This window comes from Agelaius phoeniceus, chromosome 1, assembly GCF_051311805.1.
Source record: "Agelaius phoeniceus isolate bAgePho1 chromosome 1, bAgePho1.hap1, whole genome shotgun sequence".
Lineage (NCBI taxonomy): Eukaryota > Metazoa > Chordata > Aves > Passeriformes > Icteridae > Agelaius > Agelaius phoeniceus.
The window spans coordinates 1,434,966-1,451,896 of NC_135265.1; the positions used below are offsets into that span (position 1 = coordinate 1,434,966).

The 16,931-nt window shown below is 47.5% G+C and overlaps 1 protein-coding gene across 1 annotated transcript; it reads left to right on the top strand.

Moving 5' to 3' along the window:
• The first annotated feature begins 1,969 nt into the window (after nt 1–1,969).
• Nucleotides 1,970–14,487, top strand: MYL3 (myosin light chain 3). The gene is made up of 6 exons (XM_054638457.2): nt 1,970–2,092; nt 7,780–7,807; nt 11,574–11,723; nt 13,216–13,389; nt 14,192–14,269; nt 14,459–14,487. The coding sequence occupies exons 1-6, from the start codon at nt 1,970–1,972 to the stop codon at nt 14,485–14,487; spliced, it is 582 nt and encodes a 193-aa protein (XP_054494432.1).
• Nucleotides 14,488–16,931: the final 2,444 nt, after the last annotated feature.

Below are 16,931 nucleotides of genomic sequence, written 5' to 3' on the forward strand. Positions count from 1 at the left end.
TTCTTATCTGGCAGAGGTGGAGGTGATGATCCCAAGCTGCTGCTGAGATCCTGCTGGCATCTTAATGTCCTGACATTTTCCAGGGCTGTTTTCCATCCGGGAATGCAGCCTGGTGTGTTTGTAAATGTGTGAAACCTGTCCCCGTGGCTGCAGCTGATCCCAAATCCCAAATTAATTTTCACCGGAATTTTGCTGCTCTAAATGAGCAGGACACAAAATTTCCTGGATCTGTGCCAATCCCAGGAATGTGGATTGAGGAATTTGTTGTGAACATGGTGAGATAAATCCTTGGGATTTCTTGGGATCTGTGAAAGCTCCCCCAGTTCTCCAGCCACGACTCATTCCAATACGGGAATTAAAGAAGGAAAAACTTTTCCAGAACATGAAAACAAGGAATGATTCCTGTTATTTCTGTTATTTTTTCCAGTTCCTGGGAGTTTTCCAGGCCAGTCTGGAATACCCCGGTCTAATGGAAGGTGTCCTTTAGATAAATGGGACAAATGGGACAAATGGGATAAATGGGATAAATGGGACAAATGGGATGAATGGGATAAATGGGATAAATGGGATAAATGGGATGAATGGGATAAATGGGACAAATGGGATAAATGGGATAAATGATCTTCCAGGTCCTTTCCAACCCAAGCCATTCCATGGATTCAGTGATCCCATGGTTCTGTTTCTTCTCGGGGATATTTCCAGTGTGCAGAGTTTGCAGGGATCCCTCCCGATCCCAGAAACCTTCCTGTCCTGATTCCTCTTGGGACAGAAAATGGGAAAACTGGGCGAGAGAAACCTGCAGGAAAACTTTTCCAATGGGGCTTTGCCATCTGAAGGAAATCTGGGAAGAGGGGGGATCCAGGAGAAGCAGAGGGAAAGGGTTTGGATTGTGGATCTCCAGGATGTCACCAAAAGGAACTCCAGGAGATTTATGATTCAGCTGATATTTGTTGGAATTCCAGCCTGGATCTCCTCACATGTACACTGTGATTTGGTGGGTGGCCGCTTTGCTCCAGGTTTTTGGGAAAATACAAATAGTCCAAGGAATGTGCGAGTGCCTCTGTGTCATGGGATCCTCCTGGTAATGAAAAATGACCTGGAAATGGAAAACATCCTGGATAAAGGACATGAATCTGGGAATTATTCCCTGCATTTTGCTCCGAGGGGAAGCGTTATCCAATCCAAGGGAAGGAAAGCTCCAAATGGACGCTCTTATCTCAGTCCTTGGCACAGGAATTTGGCACTCGAGTCCCTAAAAAGGCCTGGAAAATCCAGGATGAGGATGCACCTCCAGCACTGCCCCTTCCCTGTGGGGCTGTGTTCTCCCTGCTCCTGGATGCATTTTCCTCAAAGCCATCCTGGTTTTTGGGCCCCTTCCCAGGAGAAGGGCAGCGTGTGATCCGAGACGGGAATTCTCCCTGTGCCAGCTGACACAGGCACGGATGCTTCAGCTTCCCTAAAGCCCCGTCCTCAGCTCTAAATATAAACCTGGGCTTATCTTTGCCTGACAAAGGCCAGGGGGGCCATCCAGCCTGGAAAAGCGAGCTGGGAATGTCACTCGGGAGCTTGGAATGTCACTCGGGAGCTGGGAATGTCACTCGCGATGGCCCTGGCAAGGGCCAAGCTCATCGGAGCACCTGGATCGTAACCCAGCCTCCCCCTTGCCCCTGCCCAGCAAAAATGCTTGAGCCGGCGCCAGGCTCGGCCTGAACCCCCCAAAATCTCTTTTCCATGGAAGTGTTAATTGGGAACAATGCCGGATCCAAGGGCAGGATCCAAAATAGCCGGGGCCAGTCTTGTCCTTTTATAGCCATGGCCCCATTGTGAGCGGCGGCATGTGACAGGTCTGGGAGGGACAATGTGGCACTTCCAGAGGGGATAAAGACCCACTCCAGCCCGGGATTTTTCCTGCGGCAGCTCCTCTTTCCTGCCTTTCCGACCCTCTCCGCCTGTCCTTCCCACATCAGCCATGGCTCCCAAGAAGCCCGAGCCTAAGAAGGCCGAGCCCAAGAAGGAGGAGCCCAAGCCAGCACCAAAACCAGCGGAACCAGAGCCCAAAAAAGAAGTGGAGTTTAACCCAGCTTCGGTCAAAGTAGGTGGATTGGTCCTGTGGTGCCATTGGAGCTGGTGGAGGAGTTGGATACTGGGAACTGATATCCTCGAAAATGAGCTGGGAATTGGGTTTGTGCCGAAATGTGAATGTCCCGGGAGGGGTAAACTCTGCAAGGCACAGGAGGAATTCTTGGTGGGGCTTTGTCCTTTGGGAAATGTCCTTTGGGGGAAAGGATTGTCCTTTGGGAATTGTCCTTTGGGAATTGTCCTTTGGGAGAGGGCATTGCCTTTGGAAAAAGGAGTTCTGCAGGATCTCTTTTATTGTGGGAATTTGGAGCAGACAATCACAGAATCAGGGAATCCCAAAATTCTGGAATGGTTTGGATTAGGACAGACCTTCAATCCCATCCCATTCCATGGGCAGGGACTTTCCACTGTCCCAGGCTGCTCCAAGCCCCAATGTCCAGCCTGGCTTTGGACACTTCCAGGGATCCAGGGGCAGCCACAGCTGCTCTGGGAATTCCATCCCAGCCCCTGCCCACCCTCCCAGCCAGGAATCCCTTCCCAATCTCCCATCTTTCTTTCACTTTGAAGCCATTCCCCGTGTCCTGTCCCTCCATGCCTTGTCCCCAGTCCCTCTCCAGCTCTCCTGGAGCCCCTCCAGGCCCTGCCAGGGGCTCTGAGCTCTCCCTGGAGCCTTCTCCTCTCCAGGGGAACATTCCCAACAGATAAATATCCCTGAATCCTCCCTCAGGAAAACATGGGAATTACGTGAGGACAGGAATAAGCTGCTTTGTCTCCTCATTGATTAAACCCTTCTCCTCTTCCATGTGGCACCGAGTCCCACAGCTCAGGATTTGGGACAAATCCTGGAAGGGCGTTTTCCTGCCTTGAATCCCAAATTCCCTGTAAATCTTTGATATTGGTGAAAAAAAGCAATGATTTGTAACATATCAAGAAATCAAGTCCCAAGGAATTCGGTCTTGGGGAAGCTTTGAAGGGAATAACTCCAGAACAATTCCATGACCTTGGGAAGGAGGTTTGTGATGGGCTCCAGCTCTCTCCAGCAGCTCCATGCTCAACATTCCAGTGCTGGAAAAGGACAGGGACAAAGGGAATTGTTTCCCTTGGAGGCACAGGGAGCTCCAGCCAGGACGCCGTGACTTTGTGGGAATATCCACTGGGATTCTGGGACATTGTGGGATCAAGGGCAGCAGGGATGAGTTGTCATTTAAAAAACCCCAAACCCAAATTTACATCACTCATAAAATCTTTATTTTTAATCAAAACAATTCCATGCTCTACATGTTTATTTTTATCTTTGAAAAAAAAAATTCCTGCATTTTTAAAAATTACTCCGCACAATTGTTTGGAAAATTCTTATTTTTCATGGAAATGTTTTTTTTTTCCCTTTGGCACAATTTGGAATTTTGAAGGTTACATATATTATAAATATTATTCTATAAATTACAGAGTTCTTATCCCATTTTGAATGTGCTAAAGGTTTGTCTGGAATTCCCAAATAATAAACAAATCCCAATCCCTGAAGGGAATATCCCATTCCCAAATGCTGGATCAAGGAAATTGGGAAATACAGAGTTGGAGTCTGGGGCATTTTTCCCCCAAACTTATAGGAAAGGGGAGGGGATATTTCCTAGAGAAATTTTCCCAGGAATTCTTTTATTTGATCAGGAATGTCCTTGTGTGTTTGTGCAAATTCCTGCTCCATAAATCCAGCCCTGCTGGAGCCCAGAATCCCTTCCCAGTGTTTGGGAAAATGCTTTAATGAGGGTTGGAATTCTCCAAATATCCCAATTTCTGCACTGCAGGGTGAAATCCATTCTCATTTCCACAAACTGTGGTTAAAAAAAGTAGGAAAAGCAACCTTGCATCCAAACAAAATGTTCAAAATTAATCCTTTTATGGGAATGTCTCAAATTATTTCTGTTTATTCCCAGATTTTATAGGTTGTGTTTGGAATTTTGAGACTTTTTTTTTTAACCACTAAAAAGTCTCAAAATCAAAATATTCCTGTGGTAGGGAAAGGTGCTCCTTGTTGGAATTTTCCCACCTCTCCCAGTCCTGATAATGATCCCAGGATCTTATTTGGCACTTGGAATTATATCAGATTTTCCTCATTTTTTTTTCCTCTCACCTTTGGATGCTCCTGGTCTGGTTTTTTTTGTGTGTGTGTTGGGATGTCAGTTTCAGGGGCCTAAATGTGGGATCCATCCCTTACCTAAAGCCATTATCCCAAATTTTTGGAGTTTCTCTCATGCACATTCCCATTGGATTCGAGCCAACGCTCCGAAATTTCCAACATTCCAAAGATTTCCCAAATTTCCAAGAGTGGGTGCAATTGGATGTTGTTCGCAACTCATCCAAAAGAGGTTCTGGGGGATTTATTTTCCAGAAGAGTTGGGCTCATTCCTTGGAAAGTATTTTTTTTTTTAAGGAAGTGTTTTTCTAGGATGATCTCTGCAGTTTTTATTTTGAGGAATGAATTGTCCTGAAAAGATTTGGTGGCAAAAAAAATTGTCTTTTCCTTGCATTTAATTCATTCCCACCTGGAAACCTTTTAATAGGGAGGTGGATTTTCCCAGGATTATATTGTGCTTCCATGAAAAATAATCTGAAAAATGGGATTAATTTATGAATTTTTGAGGACACGGAAAGCGGGAATGACTCCTAGAGCTTTAACCATGGGAAAATGGATCACGGGATTTAAATCCTCAATAATGAACAGAGAGGAAACCTCTGGAAGTTCATCCCTTGGGATGGTGCCAAATTCCTATATCTGGGTGGGCTGAGTCACCCTTGGGAGACGCTGAGCTGGGATAAAGGGAGATGAGAGGGGAATTTGGGAATTTGGGCGCCGGCATTTCAGTGGCTAAAGTTGGATGAGGTGACGTTGCTCCAGGTCCGGTGACTGGGATCAAAATCCACGTGGAGACAGCTGGGATACGTGAGGACCTGGAAGGGACACGGCTTTCCATAGAGAGTTTTCCACATTGTCCATATTTTCCCGGGGAAAAAGCAGCCAGGAATTATTTTTTGGGGGGTGCTGGGATCTCAAGGCTGAATATGGAATTTGTCCCTGCAAAGCCCTGCTGGGATACTGGAATGAAAAAGCTTCTTCCCTTTTTCTTCATGGAAAGATGGAAGAGAGTCCAGGGTGGGAGCAGCCAGGGAAAACAGGGACGGTGCAGCACCGGGAATGGGGAATCCTGCTGGATTTGCCGGTTCAGCTCCAGAGCTTGGAGCAATCCACAGGCAGAGGGGCTGCACGCGAGGCTGGGCAAAGGGGAGCTTCTCCTGGGATGAAGGGGTTGATTCTGGGAGGGATGGATGGAACTGTTCCGTTCAATCCCACCCCAGGGATGGGATAATTCCAGCTGCCAGGTAAGTCCTCTCCATCCTTGGGTGCTTCCAGCTCCTTACAAATCCAGCTGCAGGAACTGGAGCTCTTCAAAATGTCCCTGGAACTGTCCTGAAAAATAAACAGGAATGAGCAGCCCAAGAGGCACTGGGATAACGGGATAATGGGATAACGGGACAAAGTGGTGACAGGAGAGCTCTGGTTTTGTTTCCAAACTCTGGCAGGCTCAGCATTCCCAAAATAATCCCTCTCCAACCCAGTCCCACTTCCAAAGGGGCCAAAACCTCTTCCCTGCAGAAAATGACAGAATCCCAGTAGTTTTGGGTTGGAAGGGACCTCAGGGATCATCCCAATCCCCCCCTGCCATGGCAGGGACACCTCCCACTGTCCCAGGCTGCTCCCAGCCCTGTCCAGCCTGGCCTTGGGCACTGCCAGGGATCCAGGGGCAGCCACAGCTGCTCTGGGAATTCCATCCCAGCCCCACCCTCCCAGCCGGGAATTCCTTCCCAATATCCCGTCTCTCCCTGCCCTCTGGAATATTAAGAGCAAACAGAAAAAAAGGAATAATTTTGTGGGGACTTTATGCAGCAGCAACCTCTGCATGACCTTGACGAAGATTCTGCTTCGTATTCCTATTCCTGCAGCGTTTTGGTTTGGAATTAAAGCTGGAATTAAGGGTTGATTTCTGGTTTTATTTTCCCTTTCCTTGGGAGGGCTGGAGCTGTTGGAGACTGGATCAATGTTTGTCCCAGGGCACTGGAGGAGTTCATATCCATCATAATTACTGTGGAAAGTGATGGGAGAGGGGATGATGGGAATGTTGTGTATTAATAGGATTAAAAAGGTTTTAGTGGAAGAAAGAGCCCCACATGATGGTGAAATCCAAATGTAACCTCAACCCCCAGGATCCTGATGGTTTTCCTGGCCTCTTTCCAGCACCTGCATTTCTGCCTCCTGAAGCACAGTCCCAAGGGAACAGTAAAAAAAAACCCAAAATAACAATAACAACAACAACAACAACAAAAACTCCAAACAAACAACTTTTTAAAAACCCCACAAAAAACCCCAAGCACCCCAAAACCCCCAGTGAAATCAATAAATTTAAAAAAAAAAGCCCTAAAATCCAACCTCCTCTTCCTCCCAAGCTATCCCTGCCATGGCTGAGTGCAAATCCTGCTGCTCGTCCCCAGATTCCTCCGGTGCCCTATGAAAAACCAGGAATGTTGTTTCACCCTTGGAAGGGCTCCATTGTCTAAATGCTTCCCCCGGCTCAACTCCTGGCTGCTGGGTGACAACAGATTTATTCATAGGACTGATGTCAGGCTTAGCTATGCCGGGCTTAGCGCGGAGTGACGGCGTCCATTGGGATTGGTAAAAATTCCAGGAGATTGGAAGCTGTGAATGACGTCAGCAGGGCCAAGGGTGGAGTAAATCCCCTCCTGGAGCCTCCAGGACAAAGCCAGGGGAAGAATCCAGCGGCATCAGGATGCAGCTGATGCCATCAGGTGATGATTCCCTAAAGCCAGGAGTGCTGGAGATGAGGAAAGCTGGAATCACACGGGTGGAAAGGTCTGGATTTGGAGGTTTGATATCCTCATGGAATGTCTGGTGTTGTCTGTATGTCAGGGCAGGAGAAAAATGGGATTTTCTCTCTCTCTCTCTCATATGGATTTGGAGCAAACCTCACCACTGGGATCCCTGGGGAGAGGGAGGCTTGGGTGGAAATGTCCTGGCTTTAAACAACAAATTTTTTGCCTTTTAAAACTGCACTTATAGAGGAATTCACGTGTTTTTCCCAAAAACACTCCATTCCCACTCCATTCCGTGGAAAAAAACTCCAGGGAAAACTCAGTTCTTCTGAAGAAGATCCCTTTTGCTGGGATATTTCCCACAAAAACAAGTCCCAAGGGAAGCCATCCTGATGTCCTTCCAAGGAAAAAGGGGAGTGAGTTATGGACTCACTTAGGGTGGAAAAGCCCTCAAAGTTCGTCAGATCAATTAATGCAGCACTGCCAAGGCCATGGCTGTCCCCAGGTGCCACATCCACGTGGATCTCAAATCCCTCCAGGAACGGGGCCTCCAGCTCTGCCAGGGGCAGCTGTGCCGGGCCTGGACAGACTTTTCTGGGAAGATTCTTTCCCGATATCCAACCTGAACCTCTCCTGTGAACCGAGCGCCCGAGGCCAGGCTGGGCAGGGCTTGGAGCAACCTGGGGTAACGGGAGGTGAATCCCTCATGGACCTCCCAGCCCCCGGGGTCATAAAACTGAGACTAAACCGTATTTCTTCTCGTGTGAGTCATTTCCCCCCTTCTTATCAGCTTTCTTATCTTGTTTTTGTCTCGTCCAGGTGGAATTCAGCCCCGACCAGATTGAAGGTGAGGAAGATTTTTCGCTTCTGGGCTCAGTAAATCCATCCCTGGGAAGTGCTGGGCTGAGCAGGGCCGGGATATTGGCACAACTTTAGGAAGGCTGAGCTTTAATTCCTGGCTTTTCTTCCTCTCCTCCTCTAAATCCTTCCCTCCAAAAGAAAACCAGGGAATTCATGTCCCATTTCCAGGAGTTACACCCCCAAAACATCCCAAATACAGGTTTTTCTTTAGGGAAAAAACCACCAGTATCAATATTTTCAAAGGAAAACCCTCAGCTCTGCTTCTGATAATTTTTCCTGCCTTTCCTCAGAATTTAATGTGTTCCAGCTCTCCCAAATCCAGCAAATAACACCAGGCATGGAATTTCTTTATCCTTTCAAAGCCAAACATCAGCATCAGTTTCCAACCCCTTTGTCCTGGCTCAAGAAACTGATCCCAAACCCTCCTGCCCGAAGTCCTGGGAACGCTGGGACTGCAGCTGTCCCATTTCTCCTCAAAAATCAGCCCGGGTTTTATGGGATAATTGATGGAAGGAATCAAACATCTGGCAGGATTTAGGATTTGGTCTTTGAACCCTTGGGAGCGCCCCTAAAAGATGGGATCAGGGAAGGGGTTAATTAGAGACAGGGAAAAATCAATTGGAGAGATGTTTAATTATCGCCTCCATGGTCATTCTCTGCTGACCCAAGGAGGATCCAGGGGTCTCAGGAAGATTGAAGGATCCCAAAGCTGACAAATTCCTTTGGAATTCCCAAATTCCATCCTCTGGGTTGGATATCCCTGGTCTGTCACCACTGATTGGGGTTCTGGCAGCTGATTCCAAATGGAGGTGGTGGAGGAGAAATGGAAGCTGCAGCGGCTCAAGGGCTTTTAAAACTCCCCAAATTCCTTCTTTTTTGCTGAGGAAAAGGTTGTGTGGAACAAAGGATTCCCTGAAAGGATTCATGGGTGGTTTGGTCCCCAAAATGTGGCTCCAGGAGAAGAACTGATGGTCTGGGGGGAAGCTTTGTAGAACCCTCCCATTTCTGGGGGTGTCCTGCTCCTCATCCATGAGTGAAACCCATCCCTGGTGGCAACGTCTGCTTTGAACCCTGGGTCTGGGCCTCTTCAGCTCCCAGAATTGCTGGAAAAGGGGGAAAAGGAGCTGTTGCAGATGGGCAGAGAGGCAGGAATTAGGAATCTGAAAATATCCAGAGGGTTCCATGGCCAGAGGGAGGGCAAAGGACACCAAGGTGGTTTTGGTGCATGGATGGGAATTTCACGGAGTCAGCAAATGCAAATGAAAAGATTAAAACAGTAGGGAAAAAAAAAAACCACAAAAAACCCAAAAAAACCAACTCAAAGCCTTGGAAATCTGAGCTGTCAGGAATTTTGCTGGATTGGGAATCTTCAGGAGATGGTGCCCAGCACTTGGTCCCAGGCAGTCAGAGAGTGGTGATGGATGAGGAGCTGAGGGAGGTGGGAATATTCCCCATTTTTCCTCACCCTCCTCGGCTGTGAGACCCCCAGGAAAGGAGCTGGGAAGGGGCCTCTGCCCCCATTCCACTGTCAGCAAGGAGCCCAGGAAAATCCACGATTGCCCTCTGCTGGAATGAGGGGCTGGAAAGGGATCGGGGCTCTGCCCACGGACAGGAGGGAAAATCAGGAGGGAGGGGCAGGGAGAAGATGAAAAAGAGGGGAGTGGAAAGAGGAAAGCTAGGGAATGTTAATTAGTCCCAAATGAGAAGTTTCAGTGTTGTTTGGAAGTGTTGGGTGAAGAAGGAAATGAGGAAAATTGGGAGTGGAATGATCAAAATGGAAAGGGAGGGAGAAAGGAGGAGAGGAAAATCCAGCAGAAGTCAAAGAAGGAAGGACAGAGGGAAAGAAGCAAAGGAAAGGAAAGAAAAAAGGGGAAAAGGGGAGATGGAATGAAGAGAAGGAGTTGGGGAAGATGGAGAAAATCTGGGGTGCAGAGTGTGTGGCTGAATGTTTGAACGGATCGGGATTTAGGGAAAAGAGGATAAATTCCCAGAGTTTGGAAATGTGGGACAGAAATAAATGTGGAAGAGTAACAGCAGCACAAGGGCCAGATCCAGGGATTTAAAGCCAAAGGGACTTTGGGGATCAGTTGTGGATAGTGCAGTGGGAAGTCAAGGATAACAGTGAAGTTAAAGGATTAAGGATAAAGTTAAAGGATAAAGGATGAGGTTAAAGGATAAAGGATAAAATCAAAGGATAAAGGATGAGGTTAAAGGATAAAGGATAAAATCAAAGGATAAAGGATGAAGTTAAAGGATAAAGGATCAAATCAAAGGATAAAGGATGAGGTTAAAGGATAAGGGATAAAACAAAAGGATAAAGGATGAAGTTAAAGGATAAAGGATGAAGTTAAAGGATAACAGTAAAGGATAACAGGCTGTTACTGCTGCTCCCTGGGATCCTCCTCTGACCCTGCAATTCCAGCAGGGAAAGGAGAGCCTGAGGAACCGGAGAGTCTGGGGAAGTGTCTGCTGGATCCTGCAAGAGAATCATGGAATCATTCCACTTGGAAAAGACCCTTTAAGACCATTGATCCCAACCTTTACCCCAACACTGCCAATGCCCTCAAGCACCACATCCATGTGAAATCAGTGGTGGAAAGGAGAACCTCTCCCATGGGAATGCTCTTGCCTAGATCCTACCCCTAGAAGTAGTGAGGGATTCCATTGAGGGAGATGGGAAACCTCTGACAACCGCAGGAGATCCGGCCTGTTCCCAGTCCCTGAGGGAACAGCAAACCCTGTTCCCTGTGCCCAGCCCTGGAGGCACCTCTGGGTGCTGTGTCCAGCTCTGGATCCTCAGCACAGCAGGGACAGGAGCTCCTGGAGCCGAGCAAGGGCCTGGAGCATCTCGGTGCCCAGGAAAGGCTGAGGGAGCTGGGGCTGCTCAGCCTGGAGAGGAGCCCCAGCTGAGAGGGGCCCTCAGCCCTGGGTGTCCCTGGGTGCAGGGAGGGTCAGAGCAGGGCCAGGCTCTGCTGCGGGGGGCCCAGCAATGGCACCAGAGCCACGGGCAGGGACTGATCCCAGGAATTCTCCCGGCACAGGAGACAGAACTTCTGCCCTGAGCAGAGACCAGCCCTGAGCAGAGACCAGAGAGGCTGTGGGGTCTCCCTCACCGGGGATATTCCAGACCTGCCGGGATGTAATCCTGAGCCCTGTGCTCCCTGCTGGAGCAGGGAGGTGCCACCAGTGACCCACTGTGGTCCCTTCCAACCCAACCCATCCTGGAATTCTGGCATAAGGTTTTCCATACACCTTCACCCTCCCCTACCCATACACAGCTTGTTGGGTGACAATCCCGGTATTTTTTCCTGGCATAGCTCATTTCCAGCTCCTAGAGGTGCTCGGGGAGCTCTGGGCACTGGGTCAGTGCTCTCAAAGTATCCAACGTTTAATCCAGGATCCGGTTCTCCCATCAGCAGAGCTGCTGTTGAATCCTGGGCCTTCCTGAGTGCTCCTGAGCAGCTGGAAAGCTCCCAGGGCAGCGATTTCTCCTGTTTTCCACACGTTCTGATGTTAACTGAGACGGAAATACCACGGGAGAAGCATTTGACCTCTCCGATTCCATTCCGCGGTGGAACCGGAAAACGCAGGGAAGGAGGAGCACAAACATTGGAGATAACAAAGCTCATCCAAATTTTTCCCAAACCACAAAATGAAACAGCCAGGCAATTAGTGAGGGAAAGGTTCCGTTGGGTTTATCTTTTATCCAAGGGAGCATGGAATGAATTTCTCCTGGCCTTTTTCCCTTCCAGAATTTAAGGAAGCGTTTTCCCTTTTCGACCGGACCCCCAAGTCGGAGATGAAAATCACCTACGCCCAATGTGGGGACGTCCTGAGGGCCTTGGGGCAGAACCCGACCCAGGCTGAGGTCATGAAATTGCTTGGCAGACCCAAACCTGAAGGTTGGTGTCCTCCTCCGTTCGTTTTCCCAGAATTATTCCTGGAGAACACCTGGAGAAGGTGAGGTCTCCATTTTCTAAGTGCGGAGTAACTCGGGATACAGAGGAGCCTCTGAAATTGCCAGCAGGAAGGGAGGAAAAATTGGTCTGGAAGTCAAGATAATTGTCCCAAACTGAGGGGAATTAATTAATTTAACAGCCCTGGGCATCAATGTGTTGTAAAATGACAAATTTTTTGCCTTTTGAAATTGCATTTATGGAGGAATTCATGTGTTTTTCCTAAAAACACCGATATTTCCAACACATCCAGAGAAACAAAGGGATAACCTGGATGTAAGGACATGGATTGTTCCACAAGAGATGGGGGGGGAAGGCCTGTAACGATTGCAGTGATTCCTTCTGTGTTCCATATTTCCATGTTCTTCTCTCCCTTTTATCCAAGGTTTATCCCCACATTATGCTGGATATCCCATGGTTATTCCCAACTCTCCCAGCATCCTCCCAAACTTCCATTTCCATTCTCTTCTCTCCTTTTATCCAACATTTGTCACCACAGACCTTCCCCCCCATGGTGGGTATCCCATCATTATTCCCAGAATCCCCCCAAAACTTCCATTTCCAGGAACTTTTCTCCCTTTATCCAACATTTATCACCACAGTTCCTCACAGTGGATATCCCATGGCTATTCCCAACTCTCCCAGAATCCAACAAACCTTCCATTTCCACACTCTTCTCCCCTTTTATCCAACATTTATCACCACAGTTCTGCCCTCATGGTGGATGTCCCATGGTTAATTCCCAACTCTCCCAGAATCCAACAAACTTTCCATTTCCACACTCTTCTCTCCTTTTATCCAACATTTATCACCACAGACCTTCCTCCCCATGGTGAGTACCCCATGGTTGTTCCCAACTCGCCCAGAATTTCCCCAAACTTCCATTTCCAGGCTGTTTTCCCCCTTTATCCAACATTCATCACCACAGTTCCTCACAGTGGATATCCCATGGTTAATTCCCAACTCGCCCAGAATCCAACAAACCTTCCATTTCCGTTCTCTTCTCTTCTTTTATCCAACATTTATCACCACAGACCCTCCACCCATGGTGGGTATCCCATTGTTATTCCCAGCATCCCCCCAAGCTTCCATTTCAATTCTCTTTTCTCCCTTTATCCAACATTTATCCCCACAGTTCAGCCCTCACAGTGGATATCCCATGGTTAATTCCCAGCTCTCCCAGAATCCAACAAACCTTCCATTTCAATTCTCTTTTCTCCTTTTATCCAAAATTTATCACCACAGTTCTGCCCTCACGGTGGATATCCCACAGTTATTCCCAACTCTCCCAGGATCCTCCCAAACTTCCATTTCCAGGCTGTTTTCTCCTTTTATCCAAAATTTATCACCACAGATCTTTCCCCCTCCCCCACGGTGGGTATCCCATCGTTATTCCCAGAATCCCCCCCAAACCTTCCATTTCCCCTGGGTTTTCCAGAGATGAATTCCAAGATGATCGACTTTGAGACCTTCCTGCCCATGCTCCAGCACATTGCCAAGACCAAGGACACGGGAACCTACGAGGATTTCGTGGAAGGGCTCCGGGTGTTTGACAAGGAGGGGAACGGGACCGTCATGGGAGCCGAGCTCCGCCACGTCCTGGCCACGCTGGGTGAGGAAAACCTTCCCTTGGGAATTTCCATCCCTGCCTTTCTCTCGCTCCCTCTTCTCCCTTCATGTTTTAGTTCTCCTGTAAATATCTCATTCCCATCACTGTAAAATTATCCCAAAATTTCCAATCCCGTTTATTCCCCTGGTTTGTCCCCATTTTTCTGCGCTTCCAAGAGGTGTTTCCATGTCTCCCTTCTCCTCTCCCTCCCTCCTTCCCATTGCGTTGGATTTCTCCAATAATTATTAAATTACCACAAATCATCCCAACAACGCCAATCCCAACGATTCCCTTGGTTTGTCTCCGTTCTCCTTCACCAAAATGAAGACTTACAAACCAATAGGCACCAAATATTTAAATCATAAAATTAAATTTAATTAAATCAATCACTGATCCATACCAGAGATCCCAAATTTGACCTTGGAGTCTTCTGGAATCTCAAACTCAGAGGGGAACTGAGTTTTCACTGAGAGTTTTTCCATCAGGACTTGGTTAAAACTGACCCAAACCTTCAAGATTTGGCACTTAGACCAAGCTTATTCCTAGGAAAATGAATTGTGCCCATAATATCCTGTGGGTTTCCATATTTTTCCCGTCTTTCTGGATTTGGGTCTCAAATTTGGATCCAGTTTGGAATTTGGATCAAGTTTGCAACTCCAAAATGAGCTTATCCCACAGTCAGCACCCCAAATTCCTCCTAGGAGAAACGTCCCCCTCTTCTCTCTCACTCCCATATTTCTTCTTCAGGAGCTTCCTTAATTCCTAAGCTGGGGATTTTGATCCAGGGATTTTGTTTTCCATGCAGGGGAGAGGCTGACTGAGGAGGAAGTGGATAAACTGATGGCTGGGCAGGAAGATGCCAACGGCTGCATCAACTACGAAGGTGGGTGGGACCCCTGAGAGCTTTCTTAAAATATTCCCAAGAAAGTTTAAATCCATGGAAAATCTGGGGCAAAAATTTCCAAATTTTAGACAATTCTGAGTCCGTAACTCTTCCGATAAACCCCACCTATGAAAGGTTAATTATGTTTCCCACAGGATAACTGATCCTTCTTTCCCTCTTTTTTTCCAGCTTTTGTGAAACACATCATGGCTAACTGAGCCCAGGTGAGTCTCCTCTGCCTTGGATTTCCAAGTCCTCGTTCCTTTAGGATTGACTGGAAACTTCCAAGAAAAAAATTATTTTCCATGTGCATTTACAAATCGCTGCTCCCAAACTCCTAAAAAAGCAGGGAAATAGAATTGAGCTCGCAAGACAGGGGAAAAAAATAAAAGGAAAAGAGAAAAGAAGGAATGAGGAATGTTTACACCCCTGGCAGTATAATTAGTGGTTTTCCATAAACCTTGCTCCCACCATCTCCTGACAATGGATTGGTTTTCCAGGAAAAGCTTTGTCCAACACATCCAAACCACAGCAGCACCGAGGGCGTCTCTGTCTCACCCTCACAAAGGAGCTGGGCTTTGTTTCCAGGATTTCCTGGGCAAGGTTTATCTCAGTTTTACTGGAAAAGGTGCCCACTGCCTTTGTCTTTGGCATTCCCTGGGCTTTCTCCCTGCTTGGCTCTTGGGGAAGGGGTTGACCAATCCATCTAATCTGATATCCCGGGAAAAGCTGCACTCAGATTCGGTCTGGATGTTTTGGGTTTGCTTTGTTTGTTTTTAGTCTTTTCCCATGGCTCTGGTTTATTTTTAGGCCTGGTTTTGGTTTGCTTTTGGAGCTGACCTGGCTGTGCTGTGGTGACTTTTGTTTCTGGGTTAAGCAGGAGTCACATCCAGGTTATTCGGGAATTTTGTTCCAAAATATAACTTAACAAAATATAAACAAGCTAAAGAAATTACCAGATTTGGCTTGGGTTTTTTTTCCTTTATTTCTATTTTTTCCCTATTAGTATCCATTTTTTTTTCCTTAAGGCATTTACCTTTCAGCTTGGATTTTTCCAACTGGTTCCCAGTTTTTCATATAAAAAATCAGGAGTTTTCATGAAATCCCAACCCATGGTCCCTGCCTGGTGCTCAGGCAAGGACCATGGATTGGGATTTCACCTTAATCCAAACCCACTGCCCTTGGAAATTCCCATTCCAATGGAAACCAATGTCAGCCAAGTGAGCATGGACAGCTTGGTTTCTCGCAGGAAAAAAGTTCCAGTTCCACAGGGAAGCTGGAAAACTGGAACAGGATTGGGAAGCAATCTGGGGGCCTTTGATGGGTTTGGAAAGGGGGCTGGGAGCTTGTGATTCCCAGGAAACCAACATTCCTGGGATTCGCTGATGAGCCTTGGTGGTGTCACCCAGTGGTGGCCCTCCCACCCCTGATGTGGGATTCTTGGAATGTTTAGGGAAAGCCAAATGGAATTGATGCCTTGTGCAGGCTGCCCTAGAGCAGAGGCTGGACAGAGCTAAAGAATGAAGCAGGGATTTATTAAAAGGCCTCCATGGATGCACCTTGGGCAGCACAAGAGCCCAGCCAGGGCTGCACCCAAGATGAACCAAAATGGCCCCAAAATGCACCAGCGCTCCCGGGCTCTCTCCCTGGGATCAGTTCTGCTCCATTTGCATCTTGCAGTTCATTGTCCCATTCCAGCTTTAGCCCCTGCAGTCCCACCCTGCTTGTTTTTCTCTCTCCAGCCCACGGGGTTTGTGCTCTTGGGCTGAGATTTGGATCATTTGTCCTTGGTGCCCAGCTGGAGCAGGAATTGTTTTGTCTCCCTGCTCTGTGCACAGAGCTCAGCATGCCCTGATGTGAAGCTCAGACCCACACACTAAAGCAGCCCAGAATGTGAAAATATAAAAGCCAAACCTGAGGCATCAGGATGTCCACCCTGGAAGGAGCAAAGTTCCTTTGCCACAGGATCTGAACTCAGTGGGAATCTGGAGCTGAGCCCAAAAGTTCAGGAACGGCTCCGTCTCTTGGCCATTCCCGTGGGATGGAAGGGAGATAAAGCTGCCTCTCTGTACAAGGATGAAACTGGGCCTTTCCTTTTCTCCTGATTTCCTGAGGGAATTGGGACAATTTTATATGGAGTTTTCTTACCTGGATCGGCTCCAGGTGTTAGGGACTGCTTCCCATGTTTTCTCCATCACTGAGCATGGGACTGTGAGACTGGGATGATTCCTGGTGCTTTGGATGCTCTTGTTGTTGATAAGCTGAGAATGATTCCCAGTGGAATTGTTCGTTCCTTCTTTAAAAAAAAAAACTTTATCTTTCAGGACAAGATAAGCACTGAGAATTCCAGATACAGGCCTTGGATTTCCATCTGCTGGAATCTCTCCTTGTTTTTCAGCCCAGATTCCCATTCCAGAGCTCCAAAATGTGCCTAAATCACTAAAGATATTTGGATATTTTTGTTTAATTTGCCTTGTTCCTCCGTGGGAAAAGGGTGGATCCTGTGGAGATCCTATGGAAGAAGCTGGAATGTGAACTACAAATCCCTGGGAATTTCTTTAGGATGAAGGATATAAACAGAAATACAAAATTGAGGAAAAGGAAGGAATTCTTTTCATTAATAAATCGATCAAAAAATGATTGATCCCTTTTTCCATCCCAA

Excerpts from the sequence above, each read along its gene's own strand:
- MYL3 (XM_054638457.2), top strand. The coding sequence starts at position 1,970 with ATGGCTCCCAAGAAGCCCGAGCCTAAGAAGGCCGAGCCCAAGAAGGAG. Across the intron at positions 2,093-7,779 it reads TTAACCCAGCTTCGGTCAAA|GTGGAATTCAGCCCCGACCA; the intron begins GTAGGTGGATTG and ends TGTCTCGTCCAG. Across the intron at positions 11,724-13,215 it reads TGGCAGACCCAAACCTGAAG|AGATGAATTCCAAGATGATC; the intron begins GTTGGTGTCCTC and ends TGGGTTTTCCAG.